Consider the following 17,993-nt stretch of genomic DNA (forward strand, 5'->3'; position numbering starts at 1 on the left):
GAGGAGGAGGTCCATTGGGTGAGACCAAGGGAGGAAGAGAGGGTGAGCAGTTTGCTGGAAGCAGGGTAGGTGGGGTTATCGATGGGGATATTAAAGTCACCGAGAATGATCGAGGGGAGATCGGAGGAGAGGTAGTGAGGAAGCCAGCTAGCAAAGTTGTCAAGGAAGAGGGAGGTGGGGCCAGGGGGGGCGGTAGATGACAGTGACGCGGAGATGGATGGGGTAGAAGAGGCGGATGGAGTGAGCTTCAAAAGAGGAGAAGGAGAGGGAGGGTTCAGGGGGAATGACACGAAAAGTACAGGTGGAGGAGAGGAGGAGGCCAACTCCACCGCCAGGGCGGGCACCAGGCCTGGCGGAGTGGGTGAAGGAGAGGCCACCATAGGAGAGGGCAGCGGGGGAAGTAGTATCAGAATCGGAGAGCCAGGTTTCAGTAACGGCAAGAAAGTTAAAGGAGTTGGATAGAAAGAGGTCGTGGATAGCAGTCAGCTTGTTGCGGACGGATCTGGCATTCCAGAGGGCACAGAAGAAAGGGGGAGAGGAGAGGGGGGAAATGGGGATGAGGTTAGCAAGATGAGCAGCGCGCGGGGGATGGCGGGGAGGAACGGGAGAGGTAGGGCGGGGGGAGAGTATGGGTATGGAGTGAGAGCGGGGAGGCATAGTAGGGAGAGAGAGTAACAGAACAGTGAGATAGTGGGGACAGTGAAAAACAGGTAAGAACAAAGGCAGGAAGACAATGAAAAGGTGGAAGATAATAACGAATTAGGGCGTGGAGGGCATGGAACAACAGTACAGTGAGATAATAAGGACAATGAAGACAGGTAAGAATGATAGCAGAACAGTAAGATAATAAGGACAGCGGATAACAGGTAAGAATAAGCAGGGAGACAATAGCAAGATGGAGGACAATAACCAATTAGGGCGTGGAAGGCAAAGAATAATAAAAGGAGAGGTAATAAGGACAATGGAAATAGGCAAGAATAATAACAGGTAAAACTAGTTGCTGGTAAATATAAAATCAGGAAAAACAAGATAAAGGCATATAAATAGTAGAATATTAACAGGTAAAAAGTAGAAACTTGTAAATGTACAATCAGGAAAAACAAAATAATGGCATATAAAATAATGTTTTATATGCAGTTGATGCAGTTAAGCCAGGGATTCAGCAGGAGAAGGGTTAATTGACAAGCCGGGTCGGTACACAGTAGATCAGTTGATGCAGATAAGCCAGGGATTCAGCAGGAGAAGGGTTAACTGACAAGCCGGGTCGGTACACAGTAGATCAGTTGATGCAGATAAGCCAGGGATTCAGCAGGAGAAGGGTTAATTGACAAGCCGGGTAGGTACACAGTAGATCAGTTGATGCAGATAAGCCAGGGATTCAGCAGGAGAAGGGTTAATTGACAAGCCGGGTCGGTACACAGTAGATCAGTTGGTGCAGATAAGCCAGGGATTCAGCAGGAGAAGGGTTAATTGACAAGCCGGGTCGGTACACAGTAGATCAGTTGATACAGATAAGCCAGGGGACTCAGCAGGAGAAGGGTTAATTGACAGGCCGGGTCGGTACACAGTAGATCAGTTGGTGCAGATAAGCCAGGGATTCAGCAGGAGAAGGGTTAATTGACAACCCGGGTCGGTACACAGTAGATCAGTTGGTGCAGATAAGCCAGGGACTCAGCAGGAGAAGGGTTAATTGACAAGCCGGGTCGGTACACAGTAGATCAGTTGATGTAGATAAGCCAGGGATTCAGCAGGAGAAGGGTTAACTGAAAAGCCGGGTCGGTACACAGTAGATCAGTTGATGCAGATAAGCCAGGGATTCAGCAGGAGAAGGGTTAATTGACAACCCGGGTCGGTACACAGTAGATCAGTTGGTGCAGATAAGCCAGGGACTCAGCAGGAGAAGGGTTAATTGACAAGCCGGGTCGGTACACAGTAGATCAGTTGATGTAGATAAGCCAGGGATTCAGCAGGAGAAGGGTTAACTGAAAAGCCAGGTCGGTACACAGTAGATCAGGTAAGAATAAGCAGGGAGACAATAGCAAGATGGAGGACAATAACCAATTAGGGCGTGGAAGGCAAAGAATAATAGAAGGAGAGGTAATAAGGACAATGGAAATAGGCAAGAATAATAACAGGTAAAACTAGTTGCTGGTAAATATAAAATCAGGAAAAAACAAGATAAAGGCATATAAATAGTAGAATATTAACAGGTAAAAAGTAGAAACTTGTAAATGTACAATCAGGAAAAACAAAATAATGGCATATAAAATAATGTTTTATATGCAGTTGATGCAGTTAAGCCAGGGATTCAGCAGGAGAAGGGTTAATTGACAAGCCGGGTCGGTACACAGTAGATCAGTTGATGCAGATAAGCCAGGGATTCAGCAGGAGAAGGGTTAACTGACAAGCCGGGTCGGTACACAGTAGATCAGTTGATGCAGATAAGCCAGGGATTCAGCAGGAGAAGGGTTAATTGACAAGCCGGGTCGGTACACAGTAGATCAGTTGGTGCAGATAAGCCAGGGATTCAGCAGGAGAAGGGTTAATTGACAAGCCGGGTCGGTACACAGTAGATCAGTTGATACAGATAAGCCAGGGACTCAGCAGGAGAAGGGTTAATTGACAGGCCGGGTCGGTACACAGTAGATCAGTTGGTGCAGATAAGCCAGGGATTCAGCAGGAGAAGGGTTAATTGACAACCCCGGGTCGGTACACAGTAGATCAGTTGGTGCAGATAAGCCAGGGACTCAGCAGGAGAAGGGTTAATTGACAAGCCGGGTCGGTACACAGTAGATCAGTTGATGTAGATAAGCCAGGGATTCAGCAGGAGAAGGGTTAACTGAAAAGCCGGGTCGGTACACAGTAGATCAGTTGATGCAGATAAGCCAGGGATTCAGCAGGAGAAGGGTTAACTGACAAGCCGGGTCGGTACACAGTAGATCAGTTGATGCACATAAGCCAGGGATTCAGCAGGAGAAGGGTTAATTGACAAGCCGGGTCGGTACACAGTAGATCAGTTGATGCAGATAAGCCAGGGATTCAGCAGGAGAAGGGCCAACTGACAAGCCGGGTCAGTACACAGTAGGTCAGTTGATGCAGATAAGCCAGGGATAGATGGTATGGCCTTGTCTTTGGAGTGATAATGATACTCCTTTGTACCCCCACAATAATTTCCCACTGTCTTCACAAGTTTTTAGATGTTTTATAATTGTGGACAGATAATTGTGTGGGAGGAAAGACACAGAGCTGATCTAACGTGCAGCCTTCTCCAACTGCCGCCCGCATGCAGCAATGCGTGTCATTATCTATGTCCCATGGCTCTCAATGCATACTATTGTGAAACTACAATCAAGCCCTGGCAGAAGTTGACTGCTTGGAAAAGCTGGCGCTTGTGAAACTATAAGCACCAGCATGCCCTGGTAGCTAGGGCCCACTGGGACATGTAGTTCTGTATCAGTACTTAATAAAAAACAAACATGCAGTGACACAATTTTAGAAACCTCTTAATTAAAATGACATGTCCCGAATCCTTGTTTGCCTTATTGTTAAATTGTTAAATCCAAAAGCAATATTATTCCTAAAACAGTCATCTACAACATAAAGTAAAGAAAAAAAAAAATCACAAGTAATAAATGGAACTGCTCCTTACAGAATCCTGCCTCTATATGACAATGACATGAATGCAGCTAGATAAGGCTTTGCTAGTCAACTAACCCCATAAGGTTTTCCCACGCACGCCGTTTGTTATTAGTGAAGGGATATATTTGTCTATGTACTTATCATGGATTAAAGCTCCTCTGTTATAAAATTCAAATACCATTGTTTCCAAGTATATCTATCTATAAAACCTCTACATTATCATAACCACAAGACTGGTTTTAAACAAGATTTTCCATATAGACAAACCTTTCCCACCTTTCCTGTTCTTCCAAAATATGCTACATTCGTCCATAGTAACTGCCCAGTCATGAGGCTTGTCAAATGCCCCCTATGTCATAATCATCCTCTAAGATTATTAGTTCTATTATCCCTATTTTGTTTGCAAGACCACACTTTCACTTGCTGCTATTATTTTTAATAACCTCCCAGTTGCCTCTACTAGCCCACCTCAATCTCTCCTTCATTTCTCTTTTTTAAGTCATTGAGTCAGTCCTATCGTTCTTTGGTGAGAATGTTTCCCCATTATTCATGGCATTGGAGATGATAGAGATGACTGTTTACAAATTCTAGTACTATAACACTACATGAGGTTCTGAGGATAAAATAAATAGTGTCATCAGGTGTGAGGATCTCTGAAACAATGTCAATATTGCATAACTGGGAATCTGCTCTTGTCCTCTTCCTCTAGTCTTACCAGCCTATGCTACCTTTGACAAAACTAGGTAGGTCTGAAGCCATGCAATATGAAAATTCCACAGCAAACCCCATTTCTTGATATTGTGTGACGTCTGTATAAATCTAAATAGGGCAGAAAGTTTATAGAACAGCAGTTCCAGCCGATCTTAAATGCTGGAAAATGTCATCTAAAATCCATTCGTAAATATAACAATTTGATCCTAATTGATCTATAATAATATGTTTGAAACCACCTTTATCCAGAGGTGCATCTATTTCATCAAGGCATATATCGTGTTCCCAATCAATACTTTCCTCCTAGGCAAATCTTCTGACTTGTCTTTCTATGACTGTTGAGACTAAATTTGAGGTTTTCTGGCATCTTATGTTGCAGGCTGCTGGGTGGAGGCAGCTGAAAACATTAAAATAGTTCTACTTTATCTAAGAACAATTTTAGTGCATTTTGTAGTGGGGGTTGGAACATTGAATATAGATGTGTTGGGTTGAGATAAGGTCTTGAGATGTAGGGATCTCTCAGTCACTACACCTCTTACACTGACTGCAGAAGGCAACATACTAACCAGTCATTGTGTGCTGTTTTAGCAGTCATAAATTTGTACAAAGAGCATGCTTGCTGCCCTGTGTGCAATTTGTTTTTTAGGACATTACCTGGATTTTAGAGGATACATTTGTCACACAGTGAAACAAGACCATGTAGATATGAATATCAAAAATGAGTGACCTAGATGTAACTCAACTTAAACAATAATGTTTGTTATCCTTTAATACAATTTAATTTAGCTAATCTCCCCCTGTGATCCCCAACACTCTACCACCCTATAATTGTTGTTATATTAATATAGGTGTTGCATTAGTATATTTTGTATTTAACCATTTTGGGTGATTTAAAAATTATGTCTTGGTTCAGTTTTAGAGAAGCATATGTCATGATCTGTAGAAAAAGCAAGAGAAATGGCTCACACATTCTACATGCTATGTGCTGCTGGTTACAACAGATGAAGCTGATTACTAGTGGGCACATATATTAATGCTACCAAGGAGTAATAAGGTGATCTTAATAGCTAGTCTTCACTATAAACTTCCTGCGACTGTGTAGAATAAATAAAATTTAAAACCGTGCTCTCCCAATGGAATTAGCAGCACCACCACTTTGATCCTCTGAGAGGTGTGGAAACAAAACTACTGAGTAGGCCTCCCTCCTAGAGCCAAACAGCTCTATGCTGAATAACAATAGGTTTCTTCCTTACAGCTCTCGTGCTTTGTCACACTATTGTAAACTACATTTTGCAGCATTCCCTGACTGACAGTGGCTACTGTGAAACATATAGTTGCACAAGTTAAAAAAGAGAAAATGCACACACAAGGTTAAAATGCAGTTCTTTAAAAAAATAAAAACACACTTTCATCATTTTATTAAACTCTAAATACTTCTTTTCTGAAGTAGTGGAAAGGGAACCTTTATATTCTTTTAAAAAAAAAAAATTAGATGAAGAGTACTACTTCTTAAGCTGGGTACACACTACACTGTTTTCGTCCAATAATTGGCTCAAACAGCCGACATACGACCGCTCGTTCAAAAGTCGGGTCAGTGTGTGCAGTGACACGATGGTCGAAAGTCTGCCCAAATGGACGATTATCGCCTCATTTGGTTGGTCGTACCGTTTAATATTTTCGTTCCAATCTCGTTTCCGCTGTGTAATGTGTATAAACTTCCGACTGATCCATAACAGTGAGTACGAAATTACAGTCATTGCTCACGACAACATGGCTGTAAAAAGTCACTAAAGGGACGTCAGCTCTTCCCTTTATCGTCCTAAACAAGGCTAGTGTGTATGCAGTCCATGGACCGAGCGATCGGAACATCGATCGCATGTAAAATCGCTCGGCATAAAAAGTTGGTCGAAATTTCTGTAGTGTGTACCCAGCTTAACTAAGCCCCACTACAAAATAATATTGAACTTAATTGACCAAGATGGCGAGTTCCCACCCAGCCAATCAACTAATCTTCCCAGTTAATTGAAAACAATGTAATTTTGCGTTGCAGCACTGTAAGGAGCAATTATCGTTTATTAGGTTTTTTTTCCGGTCGGACTATGTCTGCAAAGAATGACCGTCGCCTCTCCTCCACTCTGATTACCTCATCACACTCCAGAGTCCAAGATTTCTCCCGGGCTGCCCCTTCCACTGGAATGACCTCCCACGCTCCATCCGACTATCCCTTAATTTGTGCACCTTTTAAACGGTCACTTAAAACTCACATCTTCCTGAAAGCCTACCAAGCCATCCACCTAACCTGCTCTCCATGCCTGTTTTCCTCACCTCTCTGCCCCTGTCCTGTATCCCGCTTCTCTTGCGATTGTTCCCTTCTGACTCCACATTGTGCCTCCTGTCTGTTTGCCCTCCCTTTAGGATGTAAGCTCTCACGAGCAGAGCCCTCTTCCCTCCTGTCTCTACCTATTCTTCTGCTTCATCTTCAATGTGTAAGCTATGTTAGGAGCAGTGAAATCCTGGTACTTTTTGTATATTGGTCTGTATGTTTTACCCTGTATCGTCCACAGTCTGTATTCTGTACAGCGCTGCGGCAACCTTGTGGCACCCTATAAATAGAGAATAATAATAATAAATAATAATACTCCCATTGGACTATGTCTACAAAGTAGATTTTCTTGTGAATTAACCTACTAGTATGTTTTGGAGTGTGGGAGGAAACCGGAGCACCCAGGGGAAACCCACGCAAACACGGGGAGAACATACAAACTCCACACAGATAAGGCCATGGACTGGAATTGAACTCATGACCCCAGTGCTTTGAGGCAGAAGTGCTAACCACGTAGCCACCATGCTTTGAACTAGTTATTAGTTTAGACACACTTTATTTGTTTTTACACAGTAAAGATACTTGCTGATCATCATAGTCAGTACATATATTTACATCAGAGAGGTGTATTTAGAGATCTATCCAAGTCTAACTAATCCTACTGTACTGAATTTGCACATGCACACTCCAGATATGCCTCTTAAAACATTAGTTCAAGTTACAATGTGCTCTAAATATGGCCACATTTTGTCACATGTTCAGTGTGTCAAAGTGCATTTTTACACTCCGCAAACTGATTTATGTCCATCTATAAACCAGGCCCTAAATATGCTGTGCGCAAACCTGTGTTTGACATTATTAATGTATGAATTATTTTCTAGGTTTACTAGAATTGGATCAAATATTGACTGTACTTCTAACTACAGAAATGTTTGTGGGAGGCTGCATAGCATTTTTCCTGGACAATACTATTCCAGGTATAGTACGATTGCAGAATGTAAAATATAAAATGACAAACATTAAAAGAAAATGTACATGAACTATACTTATTCTTGTCTGCCAACATTCCCTCTTTGGAAAGAACAAATTTAAACCTTGTCCACTATCTGATCTGTTATACATTATTCCTTTTTGTAAATGGAATGGCTACAACTCTACCTGAATCAAAAAGTTTTGTGGGTTATGCTTATCATTTCTATGTCTGCAGTAGTATGGTACATCCCTTACATATGCTTATATAAAGCATTTAAGAAATATTGAGCCAATCAAAATACAAAAAAATAATCACAAGCATTTAAATGTCAATACCTCTCCCCTCCGACATGTTAATGCACAGAGGTAACAATAATTAATTGTTCATGTAGCCAGTTTTTTTTGGTTCAGACACTATATGTTAAATACACTAAATACAGTTGTTTCTGTGTGCTGCTTACATCATGGGCACTAGTATTGTATCTTATGCAACACGACGAGCCATGTACTAACATCATCTTATGTTACCTGTTGGACACTGTATTTTAGATTCATAATTATATTTTATTACATTTTGTTGTGTACCCTACCTTTGCTAACTACACTGTGTTCCACCCTCCACATAATTTTAAATAGTGCATATTTTTCAAACCCGCACCCAATCTACAAGTACAGTAGGGGTCTCTTTTGCCTATAGAAACGTCCTTTTCCTTTTGAAAGAGCCCTCCTGTATCTCTATAACATGAATTTCCTGAAACTATGCAAAAGCAAACAAGAGTGCCAGACACTTATGCTGATTGAGTAATATGATGGATTAAGGCAAAAACATACATATTTCTGAAGTAGTCTAAATAGTATTGTAATAAAATGCAAAAGAGGATAATTTAAAAAGAGAGGAGTGGAAATGTCCTTCCTGATCTGAAAAAAGTTTCCTTTAAAATAAATTATTACTATATGTTCACTTTCAGATGAAGGAAACTCAGGATGTAGGTTTGTCCAAGTGACTTTTGCATCAATGAAGACATGCTCACAAATAAATTAACTGTGTAAACTTCTGCCTTGAGCTGCTGCTGCCTCTACTGACTAATTTTCATTCATCTCCTGTTGTTATCTCAACATCTCTGCTACTAACAGCTAATTCTACCTGCTATATAAATAATTACCTTTAAATAGTAACTACAGTACCCTGTTTTATTCTACTATATCATTTGAGTTCCTGAGCTCTCCATAACTTGTATCTTCCTTGTCCCAATTATTCTCTTCAGTGGACGAGTGGCAAAATTTTGTATGGGGGGGTGCCTGTAAACCCCCCTCCAAGCCTGGGGCACTGTATAATTGAGGTGGCTGGACCCTGCTCCCTCTTCACACAGCTCTGCTTGAAAGGGGAGAGCTGTGTGCACCTAACAGTAGTGCATGCAGCAATGCCCATGTATATTCTGGGGATAGGAAGAGTTGGAGAGCAGCCAAGTACTATCTAAAATTATAGACACGCCCCCATGCATGCTGGTCACGCCCACTGGCAGCGTGGTGTGGAAACCCCCCTTTGCAAATCCTGCATTTGCCCCTGGGGGAGCAAACGCAGGATTTGTATTGGGGCAACCATTACATTCATATTTGGAAATAGAATTTCATTGTTTAAATCTTGTAACTCCAGAGTAATGTAAAATAAACTATTTTATTATATGTAACCAAAAATTAGGAAAAAATAAATCCATATGCAGCATAATAGGATTAAAACCATCTTTGCTTTTGACATTTTTCTTTCAATAGTAAGCTCCCCAAGACTCAAAAGTAAAATTTTCTTCCATATTATGTAAAACTGGATCCCCAATTCCATTATTATTCAGAATAAAACAATACTTAGCCTTATATCAAATGTATCTAAGAGCTTTAATCTAATTTCCTTCCAATCATGCTTTCAGGGCATGCTGGCACTTGGGATCAACTTGCCCTGGCACCCAGATCCTCTGTATTCTGCAGTGCACCAGAGAAAAATGTAGAACACACACACACCGATTTTAGAATACATTTAATTGAGATAAAAACATCCCCACACTACCCTAATTGACCATTTCTTTCCTTATCTAATCAAAAGGATGGCACTGGGACCATTGCCATCTTCTTCTTTATACAATCCAGACTTGGCAAAATAAAAACCTCTCAGTAGTACTGAGTAGTTTAAGAGCTCTGCCACATATGAGATTTTAGCAGCTGTGCAGTAATATTTGTCACTGTGGAATTTTCAATGCTCAGAGCATGTTATTTAATTTAATTTTTTTGAAATACAGGACTGATCTCTACACAAAGGGAGGTACAACGGAGAGATGCATCTCAGTCTGCATAAAGACTAACACTTTTTATTTTATTCTTTTTTAGACCTTTTGTACTGCGTATAGGCAGTATGGAAAAGTACAGCTTTGACTTCTGTTTTGGACTTATGTTCGACTCCACATGAGACCCTAAATCAGTGATGGGCAACTTAAGCTTAAAACCAAATTCTTGTGAATAGTATTTGTGACACTGCTAGTGTACCCTGTTACTGCTGTACCTGGGCTGGTACCCCTGACCTAATTCTATGGATCAGAGTTGAGGTAGATGGATCCCCCCCTGGCCTATCACACTGGCCAGAGCTGCTGGGTAGCGGGCAGACCAGTGGTACTGGAAAACTGGGTCCAAATCTCAGAACAGCCAGGAATGGATTAGAGTTGGGTCTAATCTGTAGGTCACAGGGATAAACAAGATTCTTTTTATTTTTGTAATTATTTGTAATTTTTTTGTGTGTGTTTATTTGTATTCTTCCTAATTTATGGTCAACAGCATCAGCCTTTCATCTGACCAGTGAGCAGGTCAGATGAAACAAAAAGAATGATTTTCAATGCAAAACAGTGCTTTCTATACAGTTTTGGACACAGCCTCACATGGTAAGCCAGTCCCTGAGGTTTGATTTATTTATAGAATCGGGATGCAATATGTTTACCAAAACATGAATTTACATGCAATACAAAGCTAACAATATTTACACTTATCTGTGATATCCTAAAACTTGCTATTAGATTTCCTGTGTCTAAAACAAGATGCAGGAAATCACAGCAAGTCTAATTAAACCTTTCTGTGCCTTCAGGTGCTGGACCCTCACTCATCAAAAGGTCTAAATAACATGAGATTAACATGGGTCCTTTCTTCACACAGTTGTGGACTACACATTCCCAAAGAAAAGTTACAAAACCCCAAACAAGCCATTTCTCTACCAAAATATACAAAAGGCTTCCTCAACAAAGGTTGCAGGTATATAGCTCAGCAGTAATACATTTCATCTAGCAAAGTTAAAAGAAAAAAACATATTTCTTCCCCTGGTCTCAGAAGTAAAGATATTTCCTTTACCAAAATACACACAATATCAAAAATAAGTACATTTACAATTATATAAATAAGCGCCCTGCGCTATTTCCTTTACATAAATTTATACCATAAGTTATTCATAAGCGATCCAGTCTCAGTATTCTGTTATCCTTAAACATGATTTTAAGAAACCAAGATGTAGTGCAGTACAGCAAGATATTATCCATATATCTTACCATTTTGCCTATTTTATTTTTAGCCGATAGTGGTTTACATTTAGATTTGTAGTAACATACCCCCTTTTTTCAGCCTTTTACTCTCCATTTGCACTTTTTTGATCTATGAATTGATTAAGAGATACCTGCTTCAGTTTTTGTACATTGATATATTGTATCATTTGGGACATTTATTCTTATTTGGTTGAAGATATGGTGGGCTGCCTCTCTGTTTACCTAATTCTGGCCAAATAGGAATTAGGAGGCGGCTCTCCTCCCTCTCACTTAAGGAGAATACACCAACCAATTAGCCCAGGCCTGTGACTTGCTGTTAACTATACCACAAAAGAAAAGAGATATACCGCACCAGGTAATATTTAGATTCCCTAAATTCTTAATGGAGGGAGGTCTGATGTATAGCTCTAATTTTTTATTTAAACAAACCATCCAGAAAGAAGTTGCACCCACACAAATGTAGTATATTGGAAAAAGGAGAGGCAAATATGCGTGAACAGGGCACTCTAAGGAACATATGTTTCTTATTATCTGCAATACACACTTAAAATAAAACTTTATTAATGAACATGACAAGTAAGCGAAATATTAAAATAGTAAGTGGAGATGAAAACCAAAAGAATTTTGACTGATAAAAACAACAGAAATTCTGTTGTGATCGCGACTGTCAGATTTATTCCCTTAATCTTATAACGCCTAATATGAATGAGGCAGTTTGATAATGAATAGGGTTGTTCAGCAGTTTATGTTATAAATACTGCTTCAGTACACTCATGCTCCCTTATAACAAAGATGCATATACCATCAATAATCTCTTATAGATAGTCTCTTTATTAGAGGCTATAATATTTCTATATTTATTATGTATATAATGGCACCTATAAATTCAGTGTTAGTGAAAGGTCTATTAAAAGAACAGAAGTGTGTTAAATCGTATTTCGTATTGGCTTCTGTTAGAGAATACTATGTACACCAATAGCTGCTAGTAAACATATATTGTATTGGAACAGCTGCAAAGTCTGCCCTCCAAAACTTGTAGGGAAAGAGGGAAGATCTCAAGCAGATCTCTAATATCCTGTAGGATAACAGCAGCTGTAGCGACTAACCACTTGTATCGTGGGTAGCGCTAACACATATGAAATCCTGTCCTCGCTTAAACTATCTTGTAGATGCAAGAATCTCAATATAGCCTGCGAGGAATATAAAAGGCAATAGGTTCAACATTTCTATCTAAAACAACTAACAGAATTTAACAGCATGAGGAGACTAAACCCTAAATTAGTAAGGGAAGCTGACAGAGCCGACGCGCGTTTCGTTTAGAATAGCTTTGTCAAGGTAAACCCGTAAGAGTATTTCCATTGGCCTTTTATAACGGGGAAAGTCCCTCCCTCTGACGCATACCATGACAACACGTCCCTAGTTATATGGAGTTTTCAAATCTTCAGACATCGATAAGTGAGATCAGTTTAATTATTTTGATGGTTGAAATTACTGAAGGGGAATGAGACGCTTATTACTAAGAATGCTTAAATAAAACTAGTTATTCTACAAACATACAGATTGAGTTGTTTTCCGGGATTTTCACATCTAAGATATTTACCGAAAGCGATGATGTATATGGGTATAAATATGAATGCATCACATGAGTCTATATAACTTTTAGCTGATAAACTAACCAAATGTATATAAGAAAAAGGGGGTATCACTCCCAAAATTGTCTACATTAAAAAATATAAAATATGTGCGTGTTAGTTAGAAGGAAATCTTTCTTATATATATAATAACTTGATGAAGTGACCTATATTATATAATTACATAAGGGATAAATATCCTAAAGTGACTACTTGAATACAAATATTGGTGGAAATAATATAAAAGAAAAACTATTTCTAAAGTGACCTCAATTAAAATAAATATCTAAAAGTGAAAAAGTATTGCAAACTTAACAGGGGAATAAAACAAACCCCATAAACTTAAACACATCTAGAATTTTTTTTTAAATATAAATGAGTGTAACAAGTAGTGAGATTGATACTTGATGGTTGAATATAATTACAGATTAAAGTCTCTCATGGTGCAGAAACAATTCAAGTATATCAGATTACTAAACCAAAAATAAAAATAAAAATTTTTGAAAAAAATATAAAAAGATATGAACGATATTTGATATCTAGATGTATTATCAAGAGTAAATCTCCCATAGTACATAAAGCTATCGATTGTACCTTGTTTTTTAAAGGTTATTTGTTTACAGAAAGGACATAAAGTTGTTATGGTCGTTCAAACCCTTTGGGGTCAAGCTATCCATCAAAAAAATTTTGGGGGATTCTCTCCTTAGAAGTTCACGATTTAAATCGCCACCCCTTAGTCCCATATGGATTTTCTCCATAGCAAAAGATTTTAGTGCCTTGGGATTTCCATCGTGGCACCTCAAGAAATGTCTAGCCACTGTTGTGATTTTTTAAAATTGTCAAGATCTCTTTTTGCCCGCCTAATGTTTTCCCACATGTTTAAGGATCCTTTTCTTTAAGGGTCTACTCGTCATTCCTATGCAGTAAAGACTACATGGGCAGGAGAGACAATAAATCACATTCAGTGAATTACAATTAAGAAAACCAACGATTTCCCACACTTTTAAATATCGGTCTCTATATTCTTTTGTTTGAACCACAGGCTCGACAGTTGCCACATTTGTAGAAACCATTGGGTTTATTAGTAATTTTTGTTTTAAGGGGTAAAGTACTGTGTACAAGGGCATCCTTAAAATTTTTTGATCTACGCCAGGTAATTAATACTCGGTCCCCTAGAACTTTTTCTAAATCATCTGATTTAAGGACATTCCAATGTCTTTGAAAGATGTTGTTAATATCTTGCCGTTCTGAGCAGAAGGTACCAATCATGCGGATCTTAGAATTAGAATCTCTCGCTTTATCTCTCTTTTTGGAAGTTAGGAAAACCAAAGTTTCTCTACTCTTTTTATTGACCATTTTCTCAGCTTCACGTATATTACGTTTTCTATATCCTCTGCATTCCAATCTCTTTTTCAATTCATCGGCTCTCTGGGTATAAGTGTCCGTGTCCGAGCAATTTCTCTTCATCCTAAATAGTTCACCTTTCGGAATGCCACGAATCACTGCGGGATGATGTGAGCTGTCTGAATGCAAAAGGCTATTTGTAGCCGTTTTCTTACGAAATACGTCTGTAGTCAGTTCTCCACTAGATGTTTTAGAAATAGATAGATCCAAAAAGTTGATCTTAGTAACCTGAAGTTTTGAGGTTAATTTTAAATTTAGATCATTGGTGTTGAGAACTTCAGTAAACTGTTGGAAAAGAGACTCTTCACCATCCCATAAGATAAAAATGTCATCTATAAACCTCAGCCAAATACAAATGTGGCTAGTATAGTGGATGTTAGCTTCAGTGAAGACCTTTTCCCTCTCCCACCAACCAAGAAAAAGATTCACATAAGTGGATGCACAGGCACTGCCCATCGCAGTGCCTCTAGTCTGAATGTCAAATTTCTCTTCAAAAACAAAATAGTTTTTTGTGAGAACAAATTCCAGAAGGGTTAGAACAAAATCACTAAAATCCCCTCTTTGTCCCATGTCCAGAAAGTACTTTTACCGCATGAAGGCCTTGCTTATGTAGAATGTTTGAATAAAGCGATTCAACGTCATATGACGCCAATTTTGTAGTGTCACTAGTTGAGATATTGTTCAATTTAGCTAATACATCTGTGGTGTCTTTGATGTAAGAATCTAAGCAGAGACATACTGTCTAACGTGTTGATCATTAAATTTGCTGGCATTCTCTGTTAGACTACCAATGCCTGACACTATAGGCCTTCCCGGAGGGTTACGTTCATTCTTGTGTATTTTTGGTATGATATAAAAAGTTGCTATCTTAGGATGGTTTGACCACAAAAAAATCAAAATCAATTTGTGAGATAATTCCCATAGCTAGGGCATCTCTTACTAGATTGTTGTACTCTATCTGGTAGTTAGCTGTAGGGTTGAATATGAGACGTCTATAACATGCAACATCATTTAATTGACGATATACTTGCCTCAAATATTGGGGCCACAAAACTATGTTGCCCCCCTTATCGGATGATTTCACAATAATATCTGGGGTAAAGGAAGATTTCTTTTTATTCCTCGGAGGCGGGAGTGATTGCTCCAAATCCTGATCAGAAATGTCTGGAGGGATCGATGTATCCAATTCCTCCAATATTTGCAAAGCAAAATTTTCTTTTGCTGAATTAAGTTGTAAATTTTCTGGATTTAAAAATAAATCCATATTTGTGGCTTGTTCTCTTGTTTTATTAATAAAGAATTTTTTTAAAAGGAGCTTTCTGGTGAAAAGTACCAGGTCTTTCTCCCAGTCAAATCTATTGAAGGTCTGTGTAGGGGAGAAAGATAGACCCCTACTCAAAAGAGAGAGCTGATCTGAATTGATAAGTCTATCTGATAAATTAATGACTCTCATGGAATTCTCTAAAACCGAGTTCTCCTGTTGTATCTCCGTGGGGGTTGCTGCTGTGGGACATCCTGTTCTTCCATATTTTTCCTCTTTCTTATTCTTGAGTCCCTTCCCCCCCCCTTTCGTATCGGTTTGGTATTCCTCCTCCCTCCCTGTGCCGTGGGCCTGAGCCTAAAAAATTCCGAGCTGTATTCCGTGTTTCCCCAGACAACGGGGATAATTCTGTAGTCTCATTTTCTGAAGACTCAACTTCTGAGGTGCTATACCCTGAGAAGGATTGTTTTTTAAATTTCTTAGCATCCCATTTATATACTCTGTTATTGGCATAATCGTTCTTGTCCCTTGAAAATTTCTGTCTTTTTTTGTCAATAATCAGTTTTTCGAAGTTATCCAGTTCCTGTTTAAATTTATTATAAGTCTTTTGAAATTGGTCTACACCCTCAAATTGTTGTCTATCTTTCTCCCCTACACAGACCTTCAATAGATTTGAGTGGGAGAAAGACCTGGTACTTTTCACCAGAAAGCTCCTTTTAAAAAAATTCTTTATTAATAAAACAAGAGAACAAGCCACAAATATGGATTTATTTTTAAATCCAGAAAATTTACAACTTAATTCAGCAAAAGAAAATTTTGCTTTGCAAATATTGGAGGAATTGGATACATCGATCCCTCCAGACATTTCTGATCAGGATTTGGAGCAATCACTCCCGCCTCCGAGGAATAAAAAGAAATCTTCCTTTACCCCAGATTCCTCTATATGTCCACAGGTAAAAACTTACAAAGATCTGGTATCCAAGGATTTGGACAAACTATACTACCAAAGAATATCTAAATGGGGCAATAGAGTCAACCTCACGCTAGGGGAACAAAACGCTTTAAAGGAAATTGAAAGTTGGGATGATATTATTGTGAAACCATCCAATAAGAGGGGCAACATAGTTTTGTGGCCACGCCCCCAATATTTGAGGGAAGTATATCGCCAATTAAATGATGTTGCATGTTATAGACGTCTCATATTCAACCCTACAGCTAACTACCAGATAGAGTACAACAATCTGGTAAGAGATGCCCTAGCTATGGGAATTATCTCACAAATTGATTTTGATTTTTTTGTGGTCAAACCATCCTAAGATAGCAACTTTTTATATCATACCAAAAATACACAAGAATGAACGTAACCCTCCGGTAAGGCCTATAGTGTCAGGCATTGGTAGTCTAACAGAGAATGCCAGCAAATTTATTGATCAACACCTTAGACAGTATGTCTCTGCTTAGATTCTTACATCAAAGACACCACAGATGTATTAGCTAAATTGAACAATATCTCAATTAGTGACACTACAAAATTGGCGTCATATGACGTTGAATCGCTTTATTCAAACATTCTACATAAGCAAGGCCTTTATGCGGTAAAGTTCTTTCTGGACATGGGACAAAGAGGGGATTTTAGTGATTTTGTTCTAACCCTTCTGGAATTTGTTCTCACAAAAAACTATTTTGTTTTTGAAGAGAAATTTGACATTCAGACTAGAGGCACTGCTATGGGCAGTGCCTATGCATCCACTTATGCGAATCTCTTTCTTGGTTGGTGGGAGAGGGAAAGGATCTTCACTGAAGCTAACATCCACTATACTAGCCACATTTGTATTTGGCTGAGGTTTATAGATGACATTTTTATCTTATGGGATGGTGAAGAGTCTCTTTTCCAACAGTTTACTGAAGTTCTCAACACCAATGATCTAAATTTAAAATTAACCTCAAAACTTCAGGTTACTAAGATCAACTTTTTGGATCTATCTATTTCTAAAATATCTAGTGGAGAACTGACTACAGACGTATTTCGCAAGAAAATGGCTATAAATAGCCTTTTGCATTCAGACAGCTCACATCATCCCGCAGTGATTCGTGGCATTCCGAAAGGTGAACTACTTAGGATGAAGAGAAATTGCTCGGACACGGACACTTATACCCAAAGAGCTGATGAATTGAAAAAGAGATTGGAATGCAGAGGATATAGCAAACGTAATATACGTGAAGCTGAGAAAATGGTCAATAAAAAGAGTAGAGAAACTTTGGTTTTTCCAACTTCCAAAAAGAGAGATAAAGCGAGAGATTCTAATTCTAAGATCCGCATGATTGGTACCTTCTGCTCAGAATGGCAAGATATTAACAACATCTTTCAAAGACATTGGAATGTCCTTAAATCAGATGATGATTTAGAAAAAGTTCTAGGGGATCGAGTATTAATTACCTGGTGTAGATCAAAAAATTTGAAGGATGCCCTTGTACACAGTACT

The 17,993-nt window shown here is 38.9% G+C and overlaps 1 protein-coding gene across 1 annotated transcript in view; it reads left to right on the forward strand.

Annotated features, from left to right (window-relative positions):
• SLC23A1 (solute carrier family 23 member 1) overlaps positions 1–17,993 on the forward strand; it is a 258,391-nt gene that overhangs the window by 204,758 nt on the left and 35,640 nt on the right. Inside the window, exon 13 of the mRNA XM_075206009.1 lies at positions 7,555–7,650. Coding sequence (XP_075062110.1) covers positions 7,555–7,650 — 96 coding nt within the window. The remainder of the gene's footprint in view (positions 1–7,554; positions 7,651–17,993) is intronic.

The sequence above is a fragment of the Mixophyes fleayi genome, chromosome 4 (genome assembly GCF_038048845.1).
Source record: "Mixophyes fleayi isolate aMixFle1 chromosome 4, aMixFle1.hap1, whole genome shotgun sequence".
Taxonomy (NCBI): Eukaryota; Metazoa; Chordata; class Amphibia; order Anura; family Limnodynastidae; genus Mixophyes; species Mixophyes fleayi.